Source organism: Saccopteryx leptura, chromosome 2 (genome assembly GCF_036850995.1).
Source record: "Saccopteryx leptura isolate mSacLep1 chromosome 2, mSacLep1_pri_phased_curated, whole genome shotgun sequence".
Lineage (NCBI taxonomy): Eukaryota > Metazoa > Chordata > Mammalia > Chiroptera > Emballonuridae > Saccopteryx > Saccopteryx leptura.
The window spans coordinates 289,149,310-289,175,014 of NC_089504.1; the positions used below are offsets into that span (position 1 = coordinate 289,149,310).

Here is a 25,705-nt window from a genome sequence, read left to right on the forward strand (position 1 = left end):
CTGCCCTCCTCTCCACCTTTTGTAAGGGATCCAGCTTTTCTCCTCTCTGGGAAACCAGAGCCTGAGGCTTGTATTCCCAGGAGAGAGTGCCCTCTAGCGCAGAGAGAGTGAAGGCCAGAGGAGGCAGCAGGTGGAGAAGGAGGGCAGGGCAGAGGCCAAGGCTGCAAGGGAGGAGCTGCCAGCCAATGAGGGATGAGCCACCTGCACCCTGAATTGCACGGGATCCCCAGGTATTTCTGAGTGTAGTGTGTTTTCTTGGGAAGTCCTGTCCCATCAAAAGGACTGGATTCCATCATATGGACAGTTAAGATCAGATTTCCTGTGCCTTAGAACTGGGACTGTCCCACTCCTCTCACTGCCCTGCTGCCCCATCTCCAACTGGGAAGATCTCTGCACTAGACTCATCTATGTGCATGTTTGAGTTCTTGATTCTCCTTTTCCTGGATTTTAGGGCCCTCTTCCATGAGAAAGGGGGTCAGCAACTACATTGCTAGGTAGTGTGAGAATTAGATGAGCACGCATGTGCCAGTACCTTGTACATAGTGGGTACTCAATGAAATGGAATTGCCAGGGTAACAGGATGAGGGTGTTTAGCTATCCAAGGAGCAGCTTATATCCAAGGAGCAGCTTACCTGTATTAGGGACCTTGAGAAGCCTGGCCATGTGCTGGCCCTCTGGAGGCCCACCTGTTTGGCAGGAGCAGACAGGATATGTGTAGTGGTTGGGTGTCTGTGTGAGAAGTGAGCATGGTCAGTCCAGTTAACTGTGAGTGCCTCTCCCAGGGCCACGGTTCACTCTCTCCTCATCACTGTCCCAGGACCACGTGAGGATGCGGCCATGGCTTCTTGTCTTCTCTGCTCTGGATCTTGGGGCCTGGGGTAAGTTTTCCCTCATTGGATCAGAGAGTAACTAAGAAGGATCACTTTAAAATTCATTGCAGGAATTTTGTAAATGTTGGCTCTCTCTAGGGAGAAAGAATAGCTTGGAGTCTGTAGACCTGGATTCAAATCCTTGCCTTGCCTCCAGCAATGATTTTAAATGAGTTATTCAGCACTTAAACCTTAATTTTACCACTTGAAAATGAGATAAAGTTCTAGTCTTTTAAACTTGTTGTGAGGATGAAAGGTAGTAATTCACAGGAAGGATTCGCAGTTGGGAGCAGTGATTCTGTCATGTTAACCAGAGGCTAACCTGTCACGGGGGTTCATGCTTGCGAACAAGAGAAAGTTTAGGGTACAAATGCTCACCCTCTTGGCTCCTCACACAGGAGCATGGACATCAAAGATGCCTCCAAAACCAGTCTTGAAAGAACTGCTTTGATTTGTGCGGGTTATTCTAATTCTTCCTTCACTTAGTCTCCCCATGGCTTCCATTAGGCAAAATTCACTCAAGAGAAGAAACCGTGGTTTTGAAGTGCCTGGGTACATTCTCAGTCACCCCCACCCCAACTGCGTGTGTAGATGTAGCTCATGAGAAAATGGTCTTATTTCCGACTCCCTGCCCTGGGTTACATGACTCGCTCCCTGGGGGTTGACCTGTGGAGTTGGTGTTCGAGAAACCTGTTCATGTATTTCTATTGGAAGTGGTCCTCTGCTCAGCCTAGAGGGGTCCTGGAAGGGCTCAGGGCATGTGGGGAAGCAGGGACCATGTGGCGGGGGTGGCCATTCTTGGCCTGAGCTTGAGTGCTTAGGTGGCTGGTGCTGGGATCTCTGAGGACCAAGACTCAGTAGAATGTTCCTTAGCAGGTGATTTCTCCTGGAATAAAACACACACTGAACATGTGTCAGAGAGGCTCCAGTATCTGTTTGGCAACATCTCACAGCTCGCTGTAAAAGGTGGACTGGGTCTGTATGGTGAGGGGGCTGGGGCGGGGACTCCTCACAGGACCAGATGTCTCTGAGACCAGCAGAGCCACTTGTGGCTGAGATGGGGGCAGTGGGGTGGAGACAGAGACGGCACTGGCTAACCACCTGCACAGACTGCCTTGGTCCTTGGGGGTGGATTGGTGGTAGGAGGGGACGGGAACTGGGAGGAGAGAGGCCAAGTCTGCGCTCTGACTGGAGGGTGGAGACTGGCACCCTGCCCTGCTGGTCCTGCCTGGAGCGAGCCTCCAGCTGAGGAGGGAAGGTAGACCCCTCAGGGAATGCTCAGGCAGGACAAAGGTCTCAGTCAGCGTCAGAGAAAACCCTGGGAGACAATGGTGCACACTAGGGCATTAGTGCAGAGGTGAGGAAGAGAGGGGAGTTCAGGGCTTTCCCCAGGGTGAGTGGGGAGAGGGGATGCCCTTCTAGCTGGGGGGCCAGGGCAGAGCAGGGAGTGCACTGCCTGGGATGGGGAGCAAAGCATCCAGGCTTCTCTGTGCAGGTGCAGACTCGGTGTTGTGGGTAAGTGGAGATGAGGTGGGGATGTGGAGGTGAGAAGAGGAGGGTGTTCCTGCTGCTGCAGGTATCCTAGGTTCCTCCAGCAGCATGGGGCAGACACAGCCCAGAATGGCACGCACGGCCCAGGGAGCTAATGTGGCAATGATGGTGCAAGGTGTGTTGAGTGACTTTCCCTTCCTGTGGTTCCCCATACAGATGTCTCCACCACAGTCTCGTAAGGAGTGGGGGGCGGGAGCTGTTGGCTGCAACACCCAGCTGACCATTCCAATGGGTTTCTTTGTTACACACCATGTTTCTGGACTGGAGTGTCACAACCAGATTGTCTGCAGTCAGAGGCTGAGGGAGCTGCGAGCCTGCCATGTGCACAGCAATAGCTGGTGTGATGTGGCCTACAAGTAAGCCACTGGGTAGAGGCACGGGGTCAAAGCTGCTCCTAAGGGTCCTCTGCCCGCCCCTTCTCATCTGATTTTCTGACTTTCTGAGTTAAGGTTATATTTGGTTTATAATGAACGCAATATTTTAAAAACCTGATAAAATTCCAAATCTTTTGAAATTTTCTACAAGGCCCTTGACTCTGACATCTAAAAGGAAGCAAGGAAGGTTGAGTAGTAACTTTACTTTCCAGCCCCTTCTTAACCTAGTGCACACAGCACATTGCAGGTGATGAGTGTTGTCCACATAAGGAGTGCATTTGCCCCTGACAGTGCGTGAGGCTGGTCGGACAAGCTTTGTCATTTCCACGTGGCCAGGGAACCTAGGTAGAGAAGTGGTTTGATTTCCTCAAAGTCACCCACTACATGTCCCAGTACATCACATGTACAGAGCTTCCACCTTGGTGAGGCAATCATCCATCTCTTATCCTATTGCTCACTCTAGTAGATCCTATTGGTGGCCAAGGGCACATGGCCTCTGATTTCTGCTAGTTGTGGGCAGGATCTGTGCATGGTGAAGGCTTTCTGCCTCAAGTGCCCCCTGCATTTCTCTCTTCTGCACGGTGAAGGGGAGTAATGCTTCCCTGAGGGGCAGGAGTTGTAGATAACTTCCTTAGCCCCCATGCTAATAAGGGACAATTCTAAGGTGCATTGTGGGAAACAGGCTGTAACCTGGCAAGGATGTTATAGCCTAAGGCTTAGTTTAAGATGAAGCCTTTCCCATTCTTTTAATACTAAGACCTCTTAACACTAAGATCTCTTAATACTAAGATCTTTTAGTACTAAGATCTTTTAATCCTAAGATCTTTTCAACACTAAGCTTTTCCACACACCCTTGACTGTTGCATGATGTAGAGTAGTGCAGTTTTATGAGGAATCCAATTTATGCCTCAGATGAGTGGCTTTGTATCAGAGACTTCCCTATCTGTATATTGGCTTAAAGACTTTAATTGACTATGCTATATAATAAAGCAAAGACCGGGGACTCTCTCTTGCTGACCTTGCCCTCAGCATTGCAGAGGCCTCCCAATCCCATCCTCTTTTCTCGGTGAGTCTATTTTCTTAATTCCACAGTGTTCTCCCTCAGGACCTGGAATTACTAGCCATGCTGGTCCATGGCAAGTAGTGCCTGAACAGAGACCTGGGTACAAGAAAACTAAACTAAAGGCAAGTGATGAAACTCCCCAAGTGTGCACAGTGAGTAAAAAAAGATTTTGGGGAGAGTATAGTTGGGAGTAATAAATTATGGGACAATTAGGGTCAAAAGTAGGGGACTGTAAAGCCAGTAGCCATGGCCACCATCACAGCCGCCTGGCCCGTGCAGGTTCGCATTTGATTCGGACAGACTATAATGAAACAATGGAGCCAAGAACTGGTGGGCCATTACCTTTAATCTTAGCTTGCACCCGGTGGGCAAGACATACACGCAGTGGGAAAACACTTCCCTTTCCATTCAGGGCTCTCAAAGCCACTGACTTATCCAAGTTTCCTAGAATCAAAGGTTTGTTCCTCACCAGCCTTATTCACCTCTGTTCCCCATCTCCTTCTCTCTGCACAAACTAGCTTCTCCTTCAGCACTCAGCCATTTTGGCTACTTCTCTCCTCCATGTGGCCTTTCTCTGCTCTCCTCTTTAATGCTAATCTCAGGAATCGAGAGAGAGCAAGCTCCCGGTCTGCCCCATTTTATAGTGTAGAAATCAAAACCTTTAATTCAATATACAAACAAGAAAGTCTCTGATACAAAGTCACTTATCTGAGGCATAATGGGATTCCTCATGAGAGTGCACCACCCCTCATCATGCAACATCATGTGGGGAAAAGCTTAGTCTTAAAACTAAGCCTTATGCTATAAGGATCCTGCCTGCTTACAGCCTGTTCCCCACACCCAATGCAAACTATAAGCGAGCAAACATATATATCATATTTACAAACTTATTTGACCAACAGGGACCTTTTTGTAAGAAAAGTTATGCAGCTAGAATGCTTTTTAAAATATATTCAAGATGTATGATCCTGGTTCCTGAAGGAGGGAATGGTTAGTTCTGCTACAGGGGAGCAAGTAGGTAAAGTTCTGAAAAGGCAGTGGTGTGAGGAGACTATGGTAGGTGGTCCTATACTTTGTGGCTTGGGGGCTAAGGAACATGGGACTGTGTGGCTGCTCCTAGTTCTCTTCAGGTACTTGGTCTGCCACTCAGCTAAAATTGAGGTAGAAGAGAAGTCTTGTCATGATCTTCCTAAGCTGATAGTTACAGCAACTATGGGATTTGGAATGGTTAGGAAACTCAGCTATTAAAGCTATAGCTTTTCCCGTTATTGTCTGATTTTCTTTAATGTGTTAGCAACAATCCTCTGAACTACTATTTTGTTTCTTTCCTCTTCTTTGCCTGGAAATTTAGGCAGGGGAGACCTGGTGGATTTGACTACAAAATTTCTCATGCAGCTGCCGAGAGCAAATTTTCTTGGTGAGATTTTGTTTAGTCCCATCCTTCAGTCCCTCTGTGAGAAAATGCCCTGACTAAAATCAGGTAGGCATCTTTCTAATCTAGTTGTGCTCTAAAATCCTAGGTTTCTCTCTGGTTTGTCTGGTTCGTCTAATTCTTGTTTCTGTTTGGCCTTTGTTTAATGTTGTCTAAAATGTGTCTGTTTTTAAGGCCTGAATTAAGTTCTTGCATGCAAAAATTGGAAATGCTGGTTCTAATATTGAAAAAATAAAATGATTTTAGAGGTTGTAAGGAGCACTCATTTAAATTTAAATAGAATAGAATGTAGATCCTTATGACTTACTAATTTGGTTAGTGCATTGTGAGGTGTGTTCAGACTTAGAAGCCAAATAGCAATTCAAGTATTAGGATTAATCAAAGTTATATGTTATACTTGTGTTTTTGTGCGTAAATTGTCTTATTTATTTGTAAGGCTAAATTCAGGTAGGAAAAACAAAGGAATTGAGCAAAATTAAGCAGGGCTCTAATAATTCATTTCAATAATTTGTCTCAAGCTGCTTCAAGCTGTTAGAAAAATAGTATAAGGATGCTAATTCTGCTTCTCAGGCCACACCCTGCAAAAGGGGCCCCAAGGAAATTAGGGATTTGGCCCCTCTGATTTTGCCTATTAAAACCAAAAGATAGGTCAGAAACACCCTGAAATAGAGCTAAGAATACAAGGGCATAAGTTTACAAGACTCTTAGATACAGGAGCTAATGTATCTGTTATTGCTGAACAACATTAGCATTCTTCCTAGCCCACTTATAAAGCAGTCTAAGCTGTGAGGCATAAGACAAAGTAAATCCCCCCAGCAAAGCTCTAGTATTTTGCAATGGGAATATAAAGACGGTCATACTGGACTTTTTAGCCTTATGTGCTCCCTGGATTGCCAGTTAATTTGTGGGGTAGAGATGTTTTGAAAAACATGGGAGTGTTGCTTGTCAATCCTAATAGTTTAGTAAGTGTTCAAAGGCTTGATCAGGGATTTTTACCCACTAAGGGACTAGGGAAAGAACAATGGGGAATTCTCACTCCCATAGAAGTGACACCCAATACCAGAAGGCATGGATTAGGGTATCAAAATTTAGCATCAGGGCCTTGGCAGCTCCTGCTCCCCCAATAATGCATTGTGAAGATCTAATTACTTGGAAATCAGATAATCCTGTATGGGTAGACCAATGGCCCCTTTCTCAGGAGAAACTTAAGGCAGCTGCTCAATTGCTACAAGGGCAGTTACAGCTTGGGCACATTAAACATTCTAATAGCCCATGGAATATGCCTATATTTGTTATTAAAAAGAAATCAGGAAACTGGAGTCTATTACAAGATTTGAGAGCAATAAATAAGACTATGGAAATTATAGGTCCTCTCCAGCCAGGACTTTCCTCTCCTACTGCCAATCCATGGGATTTTTACCTTATTATTATTGATTTGAACGATTGCTTTTTTACTATTCCTTTAAGCCCTCATGATTGCAAGCATTTTGCATACAGTGTTTCTTCACTGAATTTCCAGGCTCCAAATGGAGTGATAACAGTGGAGAGTTTTGCCTCAAGGTATGGCTAACAGTCCTACCTTGTGCCAAAAATGTTGCTCAATCTATCTCTCCAGTACAAGGCAGCACCCTAAGGCATACATAATTCATTATATGGATGATATTCTTATTGCTCATCCAGATAAAGACACTGTGCTGACCATTTAACAACAACTAGAATATTCTTTGAAAGAGTTAGGACTTTATATAGCTCCTGAAAAGGTACAGCAAACTTTATCTTTCTCTTATTTAGGACAAATTATTGAGGGACAATAAATTCATCCACAAAAATTAGAAATCAGGATGGATCATTTGAAAACTTTAAATGATGTTCAGAAATTGTTAGGAGACATTAATTGGCTTAGACCTTCCTTGAAATTAATTACCGGGAAATTGAAACCATTTTTGATATTCTTTTTTTTTTTAATTTTTTTTTATTAAATTTAATGCAGTGACATTGATAAATCAGGGTACATATGTTGAAAGAAAACATCTCTAGATTATTTTGACATTTGATTGTGCTGTGTACCCCTCCCCCAAAGTTAAATTGTCTTCTGTCACCTTCTATCTGGTTTTCTTGTGCCCCTCCCCTCCCCCAACCCCTCCCTCCTTCTTCGCCGATACCCCCTCCCCCCCACCCCTGTTGCCATCACATTCTTCTTGTTCATGTCTCTGAGTCTCATTTTTATGTCCCTTCTATGTATGGATTTGTATAGTTCTTAGTTTTTTTCTGATTTACTTATTTCACTCTGTATAATGTTATCAAGGTCCATCCATGTTATTGTAAATGATCTGATGTCATCATACACTTCTCCAAAGAGGACATACAGATGGCCAGTAGGCATATGAAAAAATGCTCAACATCACTAATCATTAGAGAAATGCAAATTAAAACCACAATGAGATATCACCTCACACCAGCCAGAATGGCACTCATCAACAAAACAACACAGAATAAGTGCTGGCAAGGATGTGGAGAAAAGGGAACCCTCCTGCACTGCTGGTGGGAATGCAGACTGGTGCAGCCTCTGTGGAAAACAGTATGGAGATTCCTCAAAAACTGAAAATCGAACTGCCTTTTGACCCAGCTATCCCACTTTTAGGAATATACCCCAAGGACACCATAGAATGGCTCCAAAAGGAGAAATGCACCCCCATGTTTGTGGCAGCATTGTTCACAATAGCAAAGATCTGGAAACAGCCCAAGTGTCCATCAGAGGATGAGTGGATTAAAAAGCTTTGGTACATATATACTATGGAATACTACTCAGCCATAAGAAATGATGACAGCGGATCATTTTTGATATTCTTAATGGTTCGGCTGAACCAGCTTCCCCTGAGCAACTTACAGCTGCAGGACAGCAAGTTTTATAGCTTGTAGAAATAAGCCTTACAGTATTGTAAGGTAGCGTTCCATGGGTTTACATAGAGACACCAAGGAAGGATGCAGAAGAATTTTTAAGAGGAGATTTATTGATTAAGCCAGCTGCATATGATGTACACGAAATATAGCTGACCCAAATTGTTCAGTGTTGAATATAGCTCTGAGGCTGGTTATATACCCTTGACCACACACAGATTGGGGGAAAAGGAGAGGGAGCACAACACAATCATTAACAAGCTTATAACATTTGTCTAGTGCAGGGGTCTCAAACTCAACTCAGCATGTGGGCCACAGAGCAAGACCACAGCCGTTCTGCGGGCCGCACTAGGTCTACAAAAGGCAACTGTTACGTAACACTTTTCTCACTGCAGTTGAAAACAAACAAAAAAATCAGTACAACAATCGTACATGCAGTTTACTCAGTGTCACAAAACGACCAGAAACTGTAGTTCGCATCACAACTGCTGTTAACTAAGCTAATATCTAGCTAGGATGCTAGAGAAATGAAAAATACAAGTAGGCCCCTAGGCTTACTTAATTTTATCCAAAATATTTTGAACTTCGTGGATTAGTCTGCGGGCCGTACAAAATTGTTTGGCAGGCCGCATGTGGTCGGCGGGTGAGTTTGAGACCCCTGGTCTAGAGGATCTATAAAATACATTAAAACTTTCAAGGTAACACAATAGTGATGTCATTTTACATATCAAAGACATTCACAAATCTTTTAGTATCTATCTCCCCTCCCTTTGCCTAGAGGTATATGTTACTCTCAGGATTCCAGGAAGGGAAGAAGAGTTAAAATGTGTAGGGGTATGTAAATATTGTCTCTTATTGAAAGGGAAAGGAAGTTCTTCAGATAACCTTTATTCTATAGTTAAACTAAATGACCCAGTCATCCTTAAAAGCCAGAAAGCTTCTGAATTCTTCTCCCTCCATTCTCCAAAGAAAGGATGGGGCAAGAAGCCTGACTTTTCCTCCAAAAATTAATATTAATATTAAGTTTTGCAATTCTTTGGTAACTTACCACAACACAAGCACAAGTAAAATGCATAAATCCTGAAAAACCCAGTGCCTTACGAATTTGTCCCTTGAGCTACACTCCAATGGGACCATTGTGGCAAGCTTCAGGTCCTATTGAATGGATTCACTTAGCTGTTACTCCTAAGAAAGTCTTATATACTCTATATTTTGATCTTGTCTTGTCCTTGATTATCAAGGGGTGTAGGCAACTTTTACAGCTTATAGTTTTTTTTTTTTTGTATTTTTCTGAAGCTGGAAACAGGGAGAGACAGTCAGACAGACTCCTGCATGTGACCGACCGGGATCCACCCGGAACGCCCACCAGGGGCGAAGCTCTGCTCACCAGGGGGCGATGCTCTGCCCCTCTGGGGCGTCGCTCTGCCACGACCAAAGCCACTCTAGCACCTGGGGCAGAGGCCAAGGAGCCATCCCCAGTGCCCGGGCCATCTTTGCTCCAATGGAGCCCTGGCTGCGGGAGGGGAAGAGAGAGACAGAGAGGAAGGAGGGGGGGTGGAGAAGCAAATGGGTTCTTCTCCTATGTGCCCTGGCCGGGAATCGAACCCAGGTCCCCCACACGCCAGGCCGATGCTCTACCGCTGAGCCAACCGGCCAGGGCCTACAGCTTATAGATTTTGAACCTCAACTTATTGTTGTTCTTTTTTCAAAAGATCAACAACAATGGCTCTGGGAAACTTCCACAAAATGGCAAATTGCTCTTGCAAATTTTATAGGTCAAACTGATTCTTACTACCCAGCTGGTAAAATAGTTCAATTTTCATTAGTTACTACATTTGTCTTTCCTAAGACAATTGTTAATGAGCCCATTCCTGAAGCACCTACAATCTTTACCAGCTCAGAAATAGCAGGTTTAATAATTGATGGACAAGTTTACACTGAAACAGTCACCTTAAAATCAGCCCAAAGGGTAGAATTACATAACATTATCATGGCTTTTCAGCATTTGCCATGTTCCTCCTTTAATCTGTATACACAGACAGCAGATATTTACTTATGGTTGTTTCCACTATAGAGACTGCTGTCTTAAGGACAACTGCTGATGAGGAACTATTTCAGCAATTTCTCCTTCTGCAAAGACTTGTATGTCAACATAAAGCATTTATGTTTTATAGGACATATTTGAGCTCACTCCATGCTCCCTGGAGCTTTAGCACAAGGGAATGTCCTTGCTACAGATTGTTAAATCCTGTTGTATGGCTAGTATCCAGGGCTACCATCACAGCAGCCTGGCCCATGCAGGTTTGTATTGGATTCGGACAGTCCGTAAAGAAACAATGGAGCCAAAAGCTGGTGGGCCATCATCTTTAATTCTAGCTTGCACCCAGCAGGCAAGTAAAAACACACACTGGGCTCCAAAACTCACATTCAGTGCTCACAAAGCTACTGACTTATCCGAGTTTCCTAGAATCAAAGGTTTCTAGCTCACCAGACTTATTCACCTCTATTCCCCATTTCCTTCCTTCTCCCTGCACAAACTCTGCACAAACTGGCCTCTCACTCATCACTCCACCATCTTGGCTGCTTCTTCTGGCCTCCTCCACATGGCCTTTCTCTGCTCTCCTTTCTGCTCTCTCCTCTAATATTAATCTCAGGAACAAAGAGAGCAAGCTCTCATTCTGCCCCCATTTTATAGTGTAGAAATCAAAACCTTTAATCCAATATACAAAATAGGGAAGTCTCTAATACAAAGTCACTTATCTGGGGCATGATGGGATTGTACCACCCCACATCAAAAAGGGTAGGAAAGGCTTAGTCCTAAAACCAAGCTCCAGGCTACAAGCATCCTTCCTTTCCACAGCCTGCCCCCAACACACATTTATAGCACCTGAGCGACAGCTTCCACGTGGGCAGCGCCATCTTTAACAAAGTGAGCATAATATATTTTATCTGCCCAACACCTGTCCAAAGTGTTCTATACTAAAATCTGTTCCCTTGTTAAGAGTTAACCCTTGAGAACTCCTACCTGGACAACTTTGGCAAATGGCTGTTACTCATATACCTTCATTTGGCAAACCGTCCTTTGTCCACATTACAGTGGATATTTATTCTGGATTTATAGTAGCATCTGCCAGAACAAGAGAGGCTGCTAAGCATGTTTTATCTCATTGTTTGTAGGTATTTTCCATTTTAGGACTTTCTAAACTGATTAAAACTGACAATACTCCTACATATGTAGGAAAAGCATTTACTATATTTTGTCAAACCTTTTGAATTATGGGTATTTCTTACAATATTTTAAGTCAAGGTATTATTAAAATGTATCCAGCAAATATTTAAAGATCAATTTTAAAAAATATAAAAGGGGGACTTATATCCTGGAATGCCTGCAAATCTTTATCACGCTCTTTATTTTAAAAAATTTCTTTTGAATGCTGATGTACAGGATTATTCATCAGCTGAGAGACTCTGGAATCTTCAAGAGATGCCAAACCTCTTTCTCTTGCAAACTTCTACCCTCTTTTATTTGATCCAGCTAATAGTGCTATTTTGTCTTTTTCCAATTAGCTCCAGATATACAGAAAAAGTTTATATAGGCAGATGAGGACCCTCAAACCCCTCAGCAAGATCTTCTGAGCATGGCTTTTAAGGTCTATAATAGGGGTCCCCAAACTTTTTACACAGGGGGCCAGTTCACTGTCCCTCAGACCATTGGAGGGCTGGACTATAAAAAAAACTATGAACAAATCCCTATGCACACCACACATATCTTATTTTAAAGTAAAAAAGCAAAACGGGAACAAATACAATATTTAAAATAAAGAATAGTAAATTTAAATCAACAAACTGACCAGTATTTCAATGGGAACTATGGGCCTGCTTTTGGCTAATGAGATGGTCAATTTCCAGTTCCATATTTGTCACTGCTAGCCATAACAAGTAATATGACATGCTTCCGGAGCCATGACGCGTGCGTCCCACTTCACCAGAAGTAGTACTGTACATGAGTGATGCCGCACTTTGCACACTGACCACCAATTAAAGAGGTGCCCCTTCCAGAAGTGCGTCAGGGGCCAGATAAATGGTCTCAGAAGGCCGCATGCAGCCCATGGGCTGTAGTTTGGGGAACCTTGATTTATAATGACCAAGAGAAACAGAAAAGGCAGACAGAGCTCAAAAAGATCAGGCAAAATACCAGCTCTTGGCATACGCCCTTAAAGGCTCCAATGCCACAAAGGGGCCTCATAAGCCTCCATCAGGGCTCTGCTTCAAGAGTGGAAAGAAAGGTCATTGAGCTAAAGCCTACCTGGCTTCTCAGCCTCCCACCAGGGACATGCCTTTGCTGTGGGAAAAAGGGACACTGGAAGGTAAGCTGCCCCCTTGCTCCTCTAAGGGAGGGTTCAGCCTCCTCCAGCCCTGCTCCAACCATCTGTGACCTAACCTTGCCCAGCCTGCTGACACTTGCCACTGAAGGTTAAAGGTGCCCAGGGCCGTAGACCCCATCTCACGTCACTGTGGACGAGCCTAGGGTATTTCTTCCAAGTAGTAGGTAAACTGATTTCACTTCTTATGGACATGAGGGCCATTTACTATGCCTTGCCTGAATATTTGAATTTTTATTCATCCCTCGAAGATCTCTGTTGTGGGTGTTGATAGTCTTATTTTCTGCTGCTTCGTTAAATATATAGTTTCTCCTTTGTTCCTCCTGCCTCAATGCCCCATGCCTATTTTAGGCTGGGACCTACTCCTAATTTAGAGCTCGCTTTCTCTTTTTTGCCAACTTCTGTTACAAATTTACCTTTGCCACCCTGCATAGTGTATCCCAAGGTTCTCCTCACTACCCCATGGCTGTAAAGTTCCAGGGAAAGGCCCCTGGATTTATCTCTCCAGTTTAAAAAAAATGGAAGCTCTGTCTTCATATGTGCTGCAGATGGCTTCTACAGTCTACCTGAATCATTACCAGCTAGAAGCAGTGGTCATTTGGGACTTGAACTCTAGCTGCAAAGTGTAGAAATGTGACAACAATTCCAGTGCCATGTGGACTTTTCCTGGATATGTTGTTGGACATCTGAACTTTTCCTAGATGTGTTTCCTGGATTCCTGCTCCTTGTGACAGCTCTTAATAGACTGTACTGGGGTTGGGTTACATTTACAGGAAATGTGGAATGGTAATGTGTCAGCATGAACTTAGTGAACATGTTAAGGACATTCAAAACAGCAAATACTCTATTATAGATCCTGTTATATTGGCTAAGAATTTGCTTAAAGGCTTTAATTCCTGTAATGTATTAAGACACTTGTTTCGGTATCTGTTAACATTGGCTATGCTAATTTTCTGTTTATTCTGTATTTTTTTGTATCTGCCTCTGTATTAGAATCTGGGAAATCAGACAAGTGCAAATCTCAGCACTTGAACTAAATTTAAAAAATATTATAAAGGGAAACAGACTGTAAACTGGCAAGGTCATTATAGCCTAAGGCTTAGTTTAAGACTAAGCCTTTCCCACTCTTTTAATATTAAGATCTCTTAACACTAAGATCTGTTAATACTAAGATCTCTTAATACTAAGATCTTCAACACTAAGCTTTTTCCTACACTCTTTACTGTTGCATGATGTAGGGTGGTGCACTCTTATGAGGAATCCAATTTATGCCTCAGATGAGTGGCTTTGTATCAGAGACTTCCCTATTTGTATATTGGCTTAAAGCAGGGGTCGGAAACCTTGTGAGCCAGATGTGGATATTTTGATGGCTGTAACTGGCTTGCAGACAAATCTTTAATAAAAAAATAATAACGTTAAAGATATAAAACATTCTCATGTATTACAATCCATTCATTTCCTACCGCTCATGTTCATGGTTGTGGGTGGCTGGAGCCAATCACAGCTGTCCTCCGGCACAACACCAAATTTTTATTGGATAATGCGTAACGTACATGGTCGTTGTATGGCTCTCACAGAATTACATTTTAAAATATGTGGCATTCATGGCTCTCTCAGCCAAAAAGTTTCCCGACCCCTGGCTTAAAGGCTTTAATTTTCTATGCTATATAATACAAATATTGATTGACTTACAACCTATGCAACTTACGACCATTCGACTTTACGACCACAATCGCTAGCCACAACTGCTCCGCATCTGGTAGCACAAGCGTTGCCCAGCTGGGCATACGGCAGTGTGGACCAACTTCCAGCAGCACAACCATCTTCGCCTGCACCATTTCAACTGTTATCCCAGACTCGGTACAGCAATTTGTGTTTTGTGTCTTAGATGTTTTTCATCAAACCCCTCCCAAGATGTCTACCAAGAGGAAATTGTCTTTGCAAATATTAAACCAGTTGTACTGGTAATGCAGTGTTTTACTTAAATCTGATGAATGTAAAAATAAGAAACAAATGGTGTAGAGATGATAAAAATGGCATAAAATGAACAAAGAAAATTATGATATATAACAATAATGAAAGAAAATTATGATAAAATATGACTTAAAGATTTTTATAACATCATTTCACAGTACTGTACATATAGCCTACTCAACTTACGACCAAATTGTGTTACGACTGGTCTGTTGGAACCAATCGTGGTCGTAAGTCAAGCACTAGCTGTAAAGCAAAGACCAGGGGCTCTCTCTCTCTGATATTGCCATCAGCATTGAAGAGGCCTCCTGATCCCATCCTCTTTTTTTGGTGAGTCTATTTTCTTAATTCCACACTGTTCTCCCTCAGGACCTGGAATTACTAGTCGCACTGGTTCGTGGCAGTGCATGTACATTGTTCCTTGTAAGGCCGTATGCTGGAGGTGGAGGGATTGAGCCTCAGGTGGCCACTGTCAATTCAGCCCAACTCCCACACTTTGTTAGGTATTTTCTTTCTATCTCATTCTCTTTGCTCCCTGGCTTCTGGAATCTCTTCCCAAGTAAACTGTCTGGATTCACATTCTTGTTTGAGGATATACTTCCTGGGAAGTCTTTGTAAGACAGTGCCATGGCAGGGAGAAACCACATGGGCAACTTGTGTGGAGATTATACAGAAGGCATACATTTTAGAGGAAGGAGAAAAGGAAATGTTTAAGGAAATGTGGGGGCTGAGAAGAATTGTTATGTTGTGTGGTTGGGCCTGTGTTAGTTCCAGACCTTTTCTCTTTCTGAGTATCATACAACTCAGGCACCTGAATAAAGGACACAGATGGGGAGTGTGGAGTGGGTCCTTCTGAATTCTAAGGTTGAGTATAAATAATTCAGCCTAGCCATTGTCTGGGATGAGTCCATGCAAATTTTCTTTAGTGGCCATGGCTTGAGCCCTTCTCCTTTGGAGGCTAAGGAAGGGGTCCTCCTGCAGGGGTGTGTCGCAGTGCCAACCATTGAGCCCATGTGTCCATGCTTCACAGCTTCCTGGTTGGGGACAATGGCAGGGTGTATGAAAGCGTCAGCTGGAGCATGCAAGGCGTGCACACCCAGGGCTACAACAATGTCTCCCTGGGGTTTGCCTTCTTTGGCACCAAGGAAGGTAATAGTTATCCCAGCTGCCCTTCTCCAAAGAATCATCTACTCCTTTCTCAACATTCAGTTGTTTTCTTCTCCTTCTCATACTTCCTCAATGTTCCACTCTCTCCTAGAATTATCCTCCTCCTGACCTGACTCTTTTCTGCAGCAGGCTCCTCTTCCTCTGGCCTTCTTATAGCAGAGGCACTATCCAGCCTTCTCTCTGCAGCCTTGTTTTCCTCCTGCTCCTGCCTCAACTCTCACTTCTACTCTGGCCCTGACCTTTCTGTAATGCCAGGCCATGCTTTCGCGGTCCCTCCTGGATGCCTCCTCTTTCCAGCTCTCTTACTTCAAAATTTTCCATAAAATTTTTAGAAACCACTTTGAGGTTTCTGATCCCTGAATCTCATCTACTTTTTCCTAGTCTTATTGTTATCTGCCAGTCCCACACCCTAGTGTGCAAACTTCAGTACCATTCCATGGGATTTGTGTACCCTTGACTTAACAAAGTTCTTGCACTTCTAGTTTCTCACTGTCCCTTCCCAACACCCTCAGTGATAGTCCAGATAAATTTCATGGTCACTGTGATACAGCATGCAGCCTGAGTTTCACAGAGGTAAATGACCTAAGGCGACTCAATGGCAAGGTGAGGAATCAGAACACAAGCCCTCACCGTTCTTTTTCAGCCCCAGAGTGGTTACCAGCACTCCAGAGGTTCTGTGCATTCAGTTGGTGTGTTTACATGACCATTTGTTGTTACCCGAGTATCACCTTGTTAGCTGTGGGATCTTGAGCCCATTACTTCTTGGAGCCTCAAGTTTTCCTTTGTGAATAATGGGGTTCATAATAGCAGCTACCTCTGAGGTTTGTGGTGAGGTATAAAGCAGTTAATACAAGTAAAGAGGTTGGCACATGGCCAGAAGGGCCTCTTCTCATGAAATACCTTGACCCAGCCAGCTGGTCACTCCTGAGCATGGTGCTGCTTTCAACTCTTCCAAGGACAGAGAGAGGATGAGTGAAGACCTGGTGGCCATTGGGAAAGGTCTTCATCCTGGGCCACTGAGAGCTCTGTTCAGGTGGACCCTTGACTCTCAGACTTTTGACCTGAGGATGAGCCTGTTTCCCTTTCTTCTTCTCCAGCAGCTTTACAGCAGCCGGCAGGGCATCTCGTCCTCTCCCCACAAATCCCCCAACTCAAACCAGGCTGAGGTGTCCCACAGGTCACTCTCTTGCAGGCCACAGTCCCAGGCCTGCTGCCTTGTCAGCCATGGAGTGCCTGATATCCTATGCTGTCCAGAAGGGCCACCTGTCACCTTTGTACGTTCAGCCGTTTCTTGTGAAAGGTGAGAACTGCCTGGCTCCTCTGCAGAAGGCAAACCCCAAGAAAGGTAGGACCTTCAGCCTCAGTGGGCCTCCCTTGAGACTCACCCCCCACTAATTTCAAATTGGTACTGGGAATGAGCTTTTCAGTCAGGCTTTTATTGGGTTCCTACTATCAGGCAACTGGTCACACTACTGTCTAAAATTTTAGGGCAAGAAAATCTTGAGAAGGACCTTCATGTCACCTCGTTATCTCTCATACTCCTAGAATGTGAAAGCCTTAGCATTATGCCTGCTATGATATATGTGCATTCACTTCTTCAATCATTCAGCCATTCTTTACTGAGCACTTGCTAGTCACTGAGGGAACGCAAGGAACAAAACACACAAAATCAGTTTTAGTTTCATGAAGTTTCTACATAGAGGAAAGAGAAAGCTGGTTAGCAGATAAACAAGAAAACATTTGCCATGTTATTTGTTGAAAAGTGTTGTGGGTAGAAAGAGAAACAAGGAGAGTAGACATTGAACACAAACACACAAGCACAAATGCATGTCCTTTTGAATATGAAAACTAGAATAGCACCAACAGACTGAAATGCTCATCTCCACTTATACTGACATTAGAGGAGAGTTTAACATCTTTCAGGTAATAAAAGGGAGATAAAAGATCGATTCTGGGTTTAATAAACAGCAACATCAAAACCAGTCAGCCACAGAGGGTTTGGTCTCTAGAGTTAATAAGTACCTTCAGCCTCTTCTTTGACTTACCGAAGTTTTAAAGACATCAACTCTATTACATTAAAACTCTGAGTAAATTTGATCTTTGTTTTTGGGTTTATGCCACCTATCAATATTAATAATTGCCTACATTAGTGGAAAGTTTGGGGGTTACAAGTGATGCTCAAAGACATGCTTTCAAATGAAAATTCAGCTGATTTCTCCAAAAGGGCCCTGTTACACATGTACACTCTCTCTGTCACAGACACACACACACACACACACACACACACACACACCAATCACTACACTTTGCCCTTGGAATGAAAAGCATCTATGTCCCCTCAGAATCAACAGTCCCACAGTCCTTTAGGTTCTGACTTTTGGGTCAGAACCTATGGCTCTTTGGTGCTTGCCTCTTGAGTCCAACCCCTCTGTGCAGACACACTCGTTTTTAGGTGGGCCACTCTGAAAGCTGCTGGGCTTTCCCAAGCTCCACAGTCAGGATCAGGCCAGGATGCCCAGAGGGTGGCGGATGTTGGGGCACCCTGAGGATTTTGTCGGCCTTCACTAGTGACGTGGTTGACATGGGTGGGCACAATGAATCTTCACATCTCTGTTTTTTACCCCACCATAGCTTTCCCTGACATTGTATCTCGGTCTGCTTGGGAGGCGAGGGAGACCCACTGCCTCAGGATGACTCTCCCAGCTAACTACATCATCATCATCCACACCACGAAGAGAACCTGCAACACCTCTGAGGAGTGCCACCCACTGGTCCAAACTATGCAGTCCCTCCACATGGACAGATTTGACTCATGTGACATTGGGTATAAGTAAGTGGATCTGAGGACACATAAGCTTCTATCTCTTCGGGCAGACACAAAACTTTTGAAAGGAAGAAAAAAGAATTAATGTTTACTGAGTGCCCATCACACGAGACATGCCCCTTGTATAACCACAGATTTCTCATACAACTCTGGGTGGGCCTTAGTTAGCATACAGCTAAGAGGGTAATCATTCCCCTGATCATGTTCTCAAAATGTGTGTCCTTTCTCAAGGTCACACATATCAACATGATGGAGACCAAGCCTCTGCTGAAAAGATATTAGAGGAAGTCCTATGCATGCAAGAGTGTGAAATATGTAAAAAGAATAATTTAAGTTTGGTTTTTTTTTTCATCATAATCACCTCCCACCACTCAGTGGCTCAGGATCTGCCCTCAGTTTGGCTGCAACCTGAACTTGTCTCCCTAGTCTTAGACTCATGCTATTCCTCTGCACCTGGACACTGTCAGCCTCCTCAGGGACCATACCTTTCCTATTGAAGGCAGGGAAGAGTCTAGATAATATCTTTTGGTTTCTCTGATGCCAAGGCCTGCAATTCTTTAATAAAGAACACTCTAACCTGTGGGAAAGTAGAAGCTTCTTAAAGGGTGCTCTTAGAGTTTGCAGATAAGATTTCTGGAAGATGCTAGCAGGAGAGAATCTTACTAACCTAAGACAGGAGGGACAGAATGGGCTGGAAAGGAAGAGACATGAAATGTTGCTCCGGGGTGAAAGGTGAGGACAGGAGAGCTCAACAGCCTTTGGGGAAAGTGGAAGGAGCCATCTAACATCCCAACAAAAACAATCACACACAATTTTGTTTTTGGCTTTGCTACTACTAGTAGTATATTTATACTTTAGGCAAAAGAGATCTTCCCTAAGGCATTCAGGGCTTAGCTAGTGGAGCTGGATTTTAGTCCCTGCTACCCCCCTAACCCAGCGCCTCTGTGCAGGAAGCACAGCTGTAGGTAGTGTCCGGCCTTAGGTGGAGTTACCATCGCTTGCTTTATGCTCCTGGCTTGACTGCCTCACCTCTCTCCCTCCCCATTTTAGTAACTGCCACGAGTATATTCAGGTCCCGAGCGGAATGGTACAAATGAAAGAAAATAGACTTAAAGAATTAAAGAATATAAAAGATGGGTTTGGGAGGCTTTTGCAATCACTGCTAGCAGAAATTCTGCCCTAGCAGAGAGAGAAACATGTCCACCCCCAGAAACCGCATCCTTCTTTATTATAGGGCAAAGTGGAAATTAGCAAATCAATGACTTTTCTGATTACAGTTTCCAAGGCAACTCAAAAATTCCACCAAGTGCAAAAAACCCCACCAATACTTAACATACACAAAGAAGCTAGTTTTTCCTTCTGGGGAACATGGGGGGAAGGATGAGCAAATACATGGAGGTGTAGGGAAGGGCTTATCTTTTTACACCTTCACAGAACAGGTGAGGTGGAAAGTTGGGCAGTAGCCAGTTCCCAGCACCTCTGTTCCCCAGAAATCCAAACTCTAAAAACCCTATTGATTTTTCAGTCCCCGACAGATAACAATCATTCAAGATAAGAGAAAGCCTTTCCTCCAGCATCCGTCATCTATCAAGACTTACCCAGTGCTTTGCTACGTACTACTATGCAGTATTATTCACAGCGTTGCTCTCTTTAATTTAAATGGATACCTGAAAATTGACTATGCATTTGGAAATTCTAAACTGGAAAATGATAGGAGCTGAAGGAGGTCCCTGCTCTTTCCCCATTCAAGCTTCAGAGGGCAGTTGCCCGTCCCTTGGTTTTTGACCTTTTATTGTGTCCTTTGCACCACAACTTCATGACTGTGCTGTTTTCTCACCTTGAGATGGTCTGTGGTCAAGGGTAAGCTATCTACTTGCTATAAATTAATCCATTGAGCACATGATTGGGTGCTGACTCTGTGTGGGCCCTGGGCTGTGTCCTGCAAGTGTCATGGGATGCAGCACAGATAAGGTTCTTGCCCACATGCAACTAATACTTGAGTGAAGGAGAAAGACAATTAAACAAATAAATCCTGATCGAGTACAGTAGGGGTTATGAGAGAAAACACATGGTGTATGAACAAGAGGCATTCTTAACTCTTGCTTAGGCTGCTTTGTTGTTTTTTAAAAATTGTTATTGAATTTATTTGGATAACATTGGTTAATAAAATTATATAGGTTTCAGGTATAGTTTTATAATACATCATCTGCATAACGTACTGTATATTCACTATCCAAAGTCAAGTCTCTTTCTCTCACCACTTATCCCCTAACCCCATTTTTCTCTGCAAGAAACACCACCTGAGGGAGTAACATGTTAGCCAGGACCTAAGGGATGAGAGGAAGCTAGTCAGAGGAGAGAGGGGAAAAGAAACTCTATGGAAAAGTGTGAAGGCCAGCCCAAGAATGGTATCTCTGAGGAGCTAAGAGAAATTTATTATGACAGAAATGGATGCCAAAGCGGGGGTGGTGAGACATAAGGCTGGGGAAGCAAACAAGGGCCATCAGGAAGGATCTTTTAACTTAATCTGGGGAGTTTGGACTCTGCCAAAAGACTAAAAGCAGGGTTTGATGTAAAATTTGTATTAAAAAGACCATTCATGGCCCTGGCTGGCTGACTGGCTCAGTGGTAGAGCATGGGCCTGGCTGGTAGAAGTCTCAGGTTTGATTCCTGGTCAGGGCACACAGAAGAAACAACCATCTGCTTCTCCACCCCTCTCCCTCCCCTTTCTCTCTCTCTCTCACTCCTCCCCTCCAACAGCCATGGCTTGATTGGTTTGAACAAAGTTGGCCCCAGGTTCTGAGGATGGTTTTGTGGCCTTGCCTCAGGCACTAAAATAGCTCAGTTGTTGAGAAACAGAGTAATGACTCCAGATGGGCAGAGCATCCCCTAGTAAGGAGCTTGCTGGATGGATCTCAGTCAGGGTAACCTGACTTGTGGTGGTGCAGTGAATAGAGTGTCAACCTGGGACCTTGAGGTCCTAGGTTTGAAACCCCAAGGACACTGGTTTGAGCATGGGGTCACCAGCTTAAGTGTGGGATCATCAATATGATCTTATGGTCTCTGGCTTGAGCCAAAGCTCACTGGCTTGAGAAAGGGGTCATTGGCTCCACTGAAGCCCCCCAGTCAAGGCACATATAAGAAATAATCAATGTACAACTAAGGTGCCACAACTACGAGTTGATACTTTTCATCTATTTCCCTTCCTGTCTGTCTGTCTGACTCTCTCTCTCTCTCAAAGAAAAAAAGAAAAGCACTTCAGAAACAGAGTGCAAAGAGCAAAGGTGGAGGTGGTAAGGTCCACCTGAGGACTGTACAGCAATCCCAGCAAGACAAGATGGCTATGTGGCTGGTAGTGGCAGTTGTCAGGGAGAGAGTGGAGGAATTAAAGAGGTCATGGAGGATAGTGGTCTATGCTGAGGATTCAGGGGTCAACCAGGAGAATGGTTGGGAGATGCGACTGACCAGCTGGTTAATGAGTGGAAGAAGCAGTAGGCTGATGCCCATATCTCTGGATAAGCCAATGGGAGGATGACACCTTTCACTAAGATGGGGAGCCCGGAAAGAGGAACAGGTGGGGAAGAAAGTGGGTCCAGGTATGAATACTGACTTTCTGGATGGCCACTGAAGGGAAGGAAGTGGATGGGTTAGTCCTGAAAGAATGTAAGGAATGAGAAGAGGAGAGAGCTGAGGGCAGCATCCTGAGGAACTTCCCCCTCCCCCATATGCATGAAAGGGCACAGCAAAATGAGAAACAGGAGTTTGAGGGGGAAGGCCGGAGAAGATGGCCAGGAGGGTGCAATGCAGCGGAAGCTAAGGGCAGAAGGTGCCTGAGAAGCAGGGGTCACGGTGGGGTCCTTAGTGCCAAATGCACAGAGAGATCAGGAAAATCGTTGGAAAAAAATACTTTGTACTTGGTCCTAAGGAAGTCACAGGTCACCTTGGGGGAAACAGTGTTATTGGAGAGGTGTGGGAAAGGCCAGGCTGTAGGGATTGAAAGCTGTCATTCTTTCCTTCATAGATTGAAAGCTACTTAGGACAGCAGTGTTGTGCTGCAGCCAGACTGATTCACAAGAGCCGATTATTGGAGATTCAGGAATTTTGTGAGCCAGTTGTTCAGTCATTGGGTATCCTGAATCAACTGACGTGGCAGTTTTATACCACAGAAATCAGTAAAAGATATAAATCAGGACTTTGTGACCTCCCCCTCCCCATGAGAGCTGGTTGACCAGCAAGCCACTGGCAAGGTCTTTGTCTTTTTGTAACTCAGTGCTTAGAATTTAATAGCTAATCAATGTCTGATAAGTAAAGGCATGAATGAATAAATGAATGAATAAAACAATCCCAGAGTGCTTCTTTTTCATGCTGAGTTCCATCCATCTCTCCTCTTGGTACCCTCACTTCCTCGTGGGCCAAGATGATGCCATTTATGAAGAAGTGGGCTGGAATGGCCAAGGCTCCCACACTCCTGGCTATAATGACATTGCCTTGGGCACTGTCTTCATGGGCACCTTCTCAGGTAAGTGGATACTTGTTCAGTAGTGGTCATTGTATGATGTTACAGGAGTGTGTTGGATGTGAAAGACAATGGCTTCAGACTCAGGCATGACTTTCGTGATTGCATTTTCTGGATTTACTCAGCTTCACATTTTACGTTTTACTAAGTTGAATGTGACCAGAAGTGCCCCCCACACAGAATGCCCACCCTAAGTCCACTTCTTTCACACTCAGTCTGATGTCTTTCCTCCAATATGTAAGCCTCCAAGGCTCATGTAAGGTGAAGGGGAAAGATCTTTGTGCGTATTTTTTCTAAGTTACATCACAGATAAACCAGTCTCTGTATCCAGAGTGCACACTGAGAATTGTCATTGTTCAGAGCTCTTGACCAGAGTTTGTTTAGATTCAGGGGCCTTTTGCTGAACCTCTGGGCGAGGAAGCCATGCCACTGGGGATGGTTCAGGCTGATATTGAATTGGGTGTTGGTAGGGGCAAGGATTGACCAGATAAAGCTGGGCAAGGGAATGGTGCAGGAAGCACACCTGTGCCTAAAGCAATGTTTCTCTCTTTCTTTTCTTTTAGATTTTATTTATTCATGTTAGAGAGAGGAGAGATAGAGACAAACAAGGAGAGAGAATGGAGGGAGGAGCAGGAAGCACCAACTCCCATATGTGCCTTGACTGGGCAAGCCCAGGGTTTTGAACTGGTGACCTCAGCATTTCAGGTCAACACTTTTATCCACTGCACCACCACAGGTCGGACAAAGCAAGGTTTTTCAACCTTGGCACTATTGATGTACAGATTAGACAATTATTTGTCGTGGGGCTATCCTGGGTACTGCAGGACATTCAGCAGCATTCCTGGTCTCTACCCAGCACATGTGTATAACATTCTTCGTTTAGTTGTAACAACCAAAAATGTTTGCAGACATTTCTAAATATCCCCTGGGAAGCTGACCTGCCCCTGGTAGAGAACTATGAGGCTAAATTTTTTTTATAGGGACACAGAGTCAGAGAGAGAGACAGATAGACAGGAACAAAGAGAGATGAGAAGCATCAATCATCAGTTTTTCGTTGCGACACCTTAGTTGTTCATTGATTGCTTTCTCATATGTGCCTTGACCTTGGAGCTGCAGCAGACTGAGTAACCCGTTGCTCGAGCCAGCGACCTTGAGTCCAAGCTGGTGAGCTTTGATCAAACCAGATGAGCCCGCACTCAAGCTGGTGACCTCAGGGTCTCGAACCTGGGTCCTCCGCATCCTAGTCTGATGCTCTATCCACTGCGCCACTGCCTGGTCAGGCGAGACTAAACTTTTGCAGTGAATAAAGGCTTTGTACATCCCAGGACCACTGCATATTTTACCCTTGGCCTTGCTGTTTTGATTCAGGAAGAACTTTGGTGCTGAGGCATCTGAAGCCTTGACTTAATTTCCTGTCTGTCTGTATGGGTGGCTGGCAACAGTGGGTATACTAGCTTGGTGGTGGGTGTCAGTTAGGGGGTATCCAGGTGTGTGTCCTGCTCTGGGCAGGGTGGCCCAGAATTCTGTAACCGATGGGCTGTTTGTGTTGCACAGGTACCCCACCTAATGCCGCATCAGTGGAGACAATGCAGACCCTGATCCAGTGTGCAGTGGACAAGGGGTACCTGCTCCCAGCTACCAACTGGTGGGACAGAGTGATGTTTCAAAACCCTGTCTCCTGGGAAGGCTTTGTACAACATCATCAGCACCTGGCTTCACTTCAAGCAGTGAGGGTGCCCCTGCTCCTTCTGAGACTGCTCTACCAACTTCCCCCAAGGAGTGCTCACCCTCCACCCTGATCAGCACTTCATGTCCCCTCCCTGCTAGCCCCATTGTGTCTCTCCTGTCTCAAGTTAGTGTGATCTTTGTCTGCTAACATCTTCCAGTGGACCCCAAACCCTCTGAATCTGGGCTGAACCTTCTCCTCTCCTCACCTGTCTCTCCCTGGGTGCCCACCTTAGCTTTCTTGGGTATTGAGCTGAGTGGGGTCCCAGAGTCACAGGGCTTTGCAGCCCCCTCTGCCTAGGCTTTTCAACCTGTTATTGGAAACAGAAATGTTCTTTTTTGTTTGTTTGTTTTTTTCCTGGCTCTTGGTTTGAAAAAAAAAGAGATGAGAAAGGGAAAAACAGATCGGCTCAATAAAAGGAAAGAAATGGGTATGAAGCAGATGAGATCAGGAGCAGAGCTGTATTACTTCTCCTGTCACGTGTCTACTGCCCCCCCACCTTCAGTGATGTACTCACACGGTTCCTCCAAAGACTACCCCCACTTCCTCCTGTCCAAATACTCCCCCTCTAAGTGAGCACAACCTCAAGCACTATATGTGTTTCTTGCTTTGCCTAGATTATGAGATGTCTACGATGAACAGTAAATAATGATTTTGTCCCATGACCAAGGATTGGGAAGAGTGAGATCAACCATTGGTGTCCCATTTGAATGCTCATCAAAGCTATTTGTTGCTGAGTAGAGTCATATTTATCAGGTAAATAAGATGATTTCAATCAATTTCCCTAACCACCTGAGTGTTTATTCAAGGAACTCATGTAAAAAGCAACCATGTGGCAGAGATGAAGGCTGTGCCTGGACCCAACAACAATGTAGTTCCCTTCACCAAACCAAGCTGGGCTAATGTTGAATGTTCACATTGCCCATGGC

At 44.5% G+C, this 25,705-nt stretch overlaps 1 protein-coding gene across 1 annotated transcript; it reads left to right on the plus strand.

Moving 5' to 3' along the window:
* Positions 1-781: 781 nt before the first annotated feature.
* PGLYRP4 (peptidoglycan recognition protein 4) lies at positions 782-24,781 on the plus strand. The gene is given in 11 exon segments (XM_066366113.1): positions 782-878; positions 1,746-1,853; positions 1,891-1,892; positions 2,577-2,776; positions 15,574-15,692; positions 16,903-17,055; positions 18,342-18,539; positions 22,934-23,053; positions 24,605-24,676; positions 24,679-24,711; positions 24,714-24,781. Coding segments are annotated over 11 exon segments (1,122 nt in total). The 5' UTR covers positions 782-829.
* The last annotated feature ends 924 nt before the right edge of the window (positions 24,782-25,705 follow it).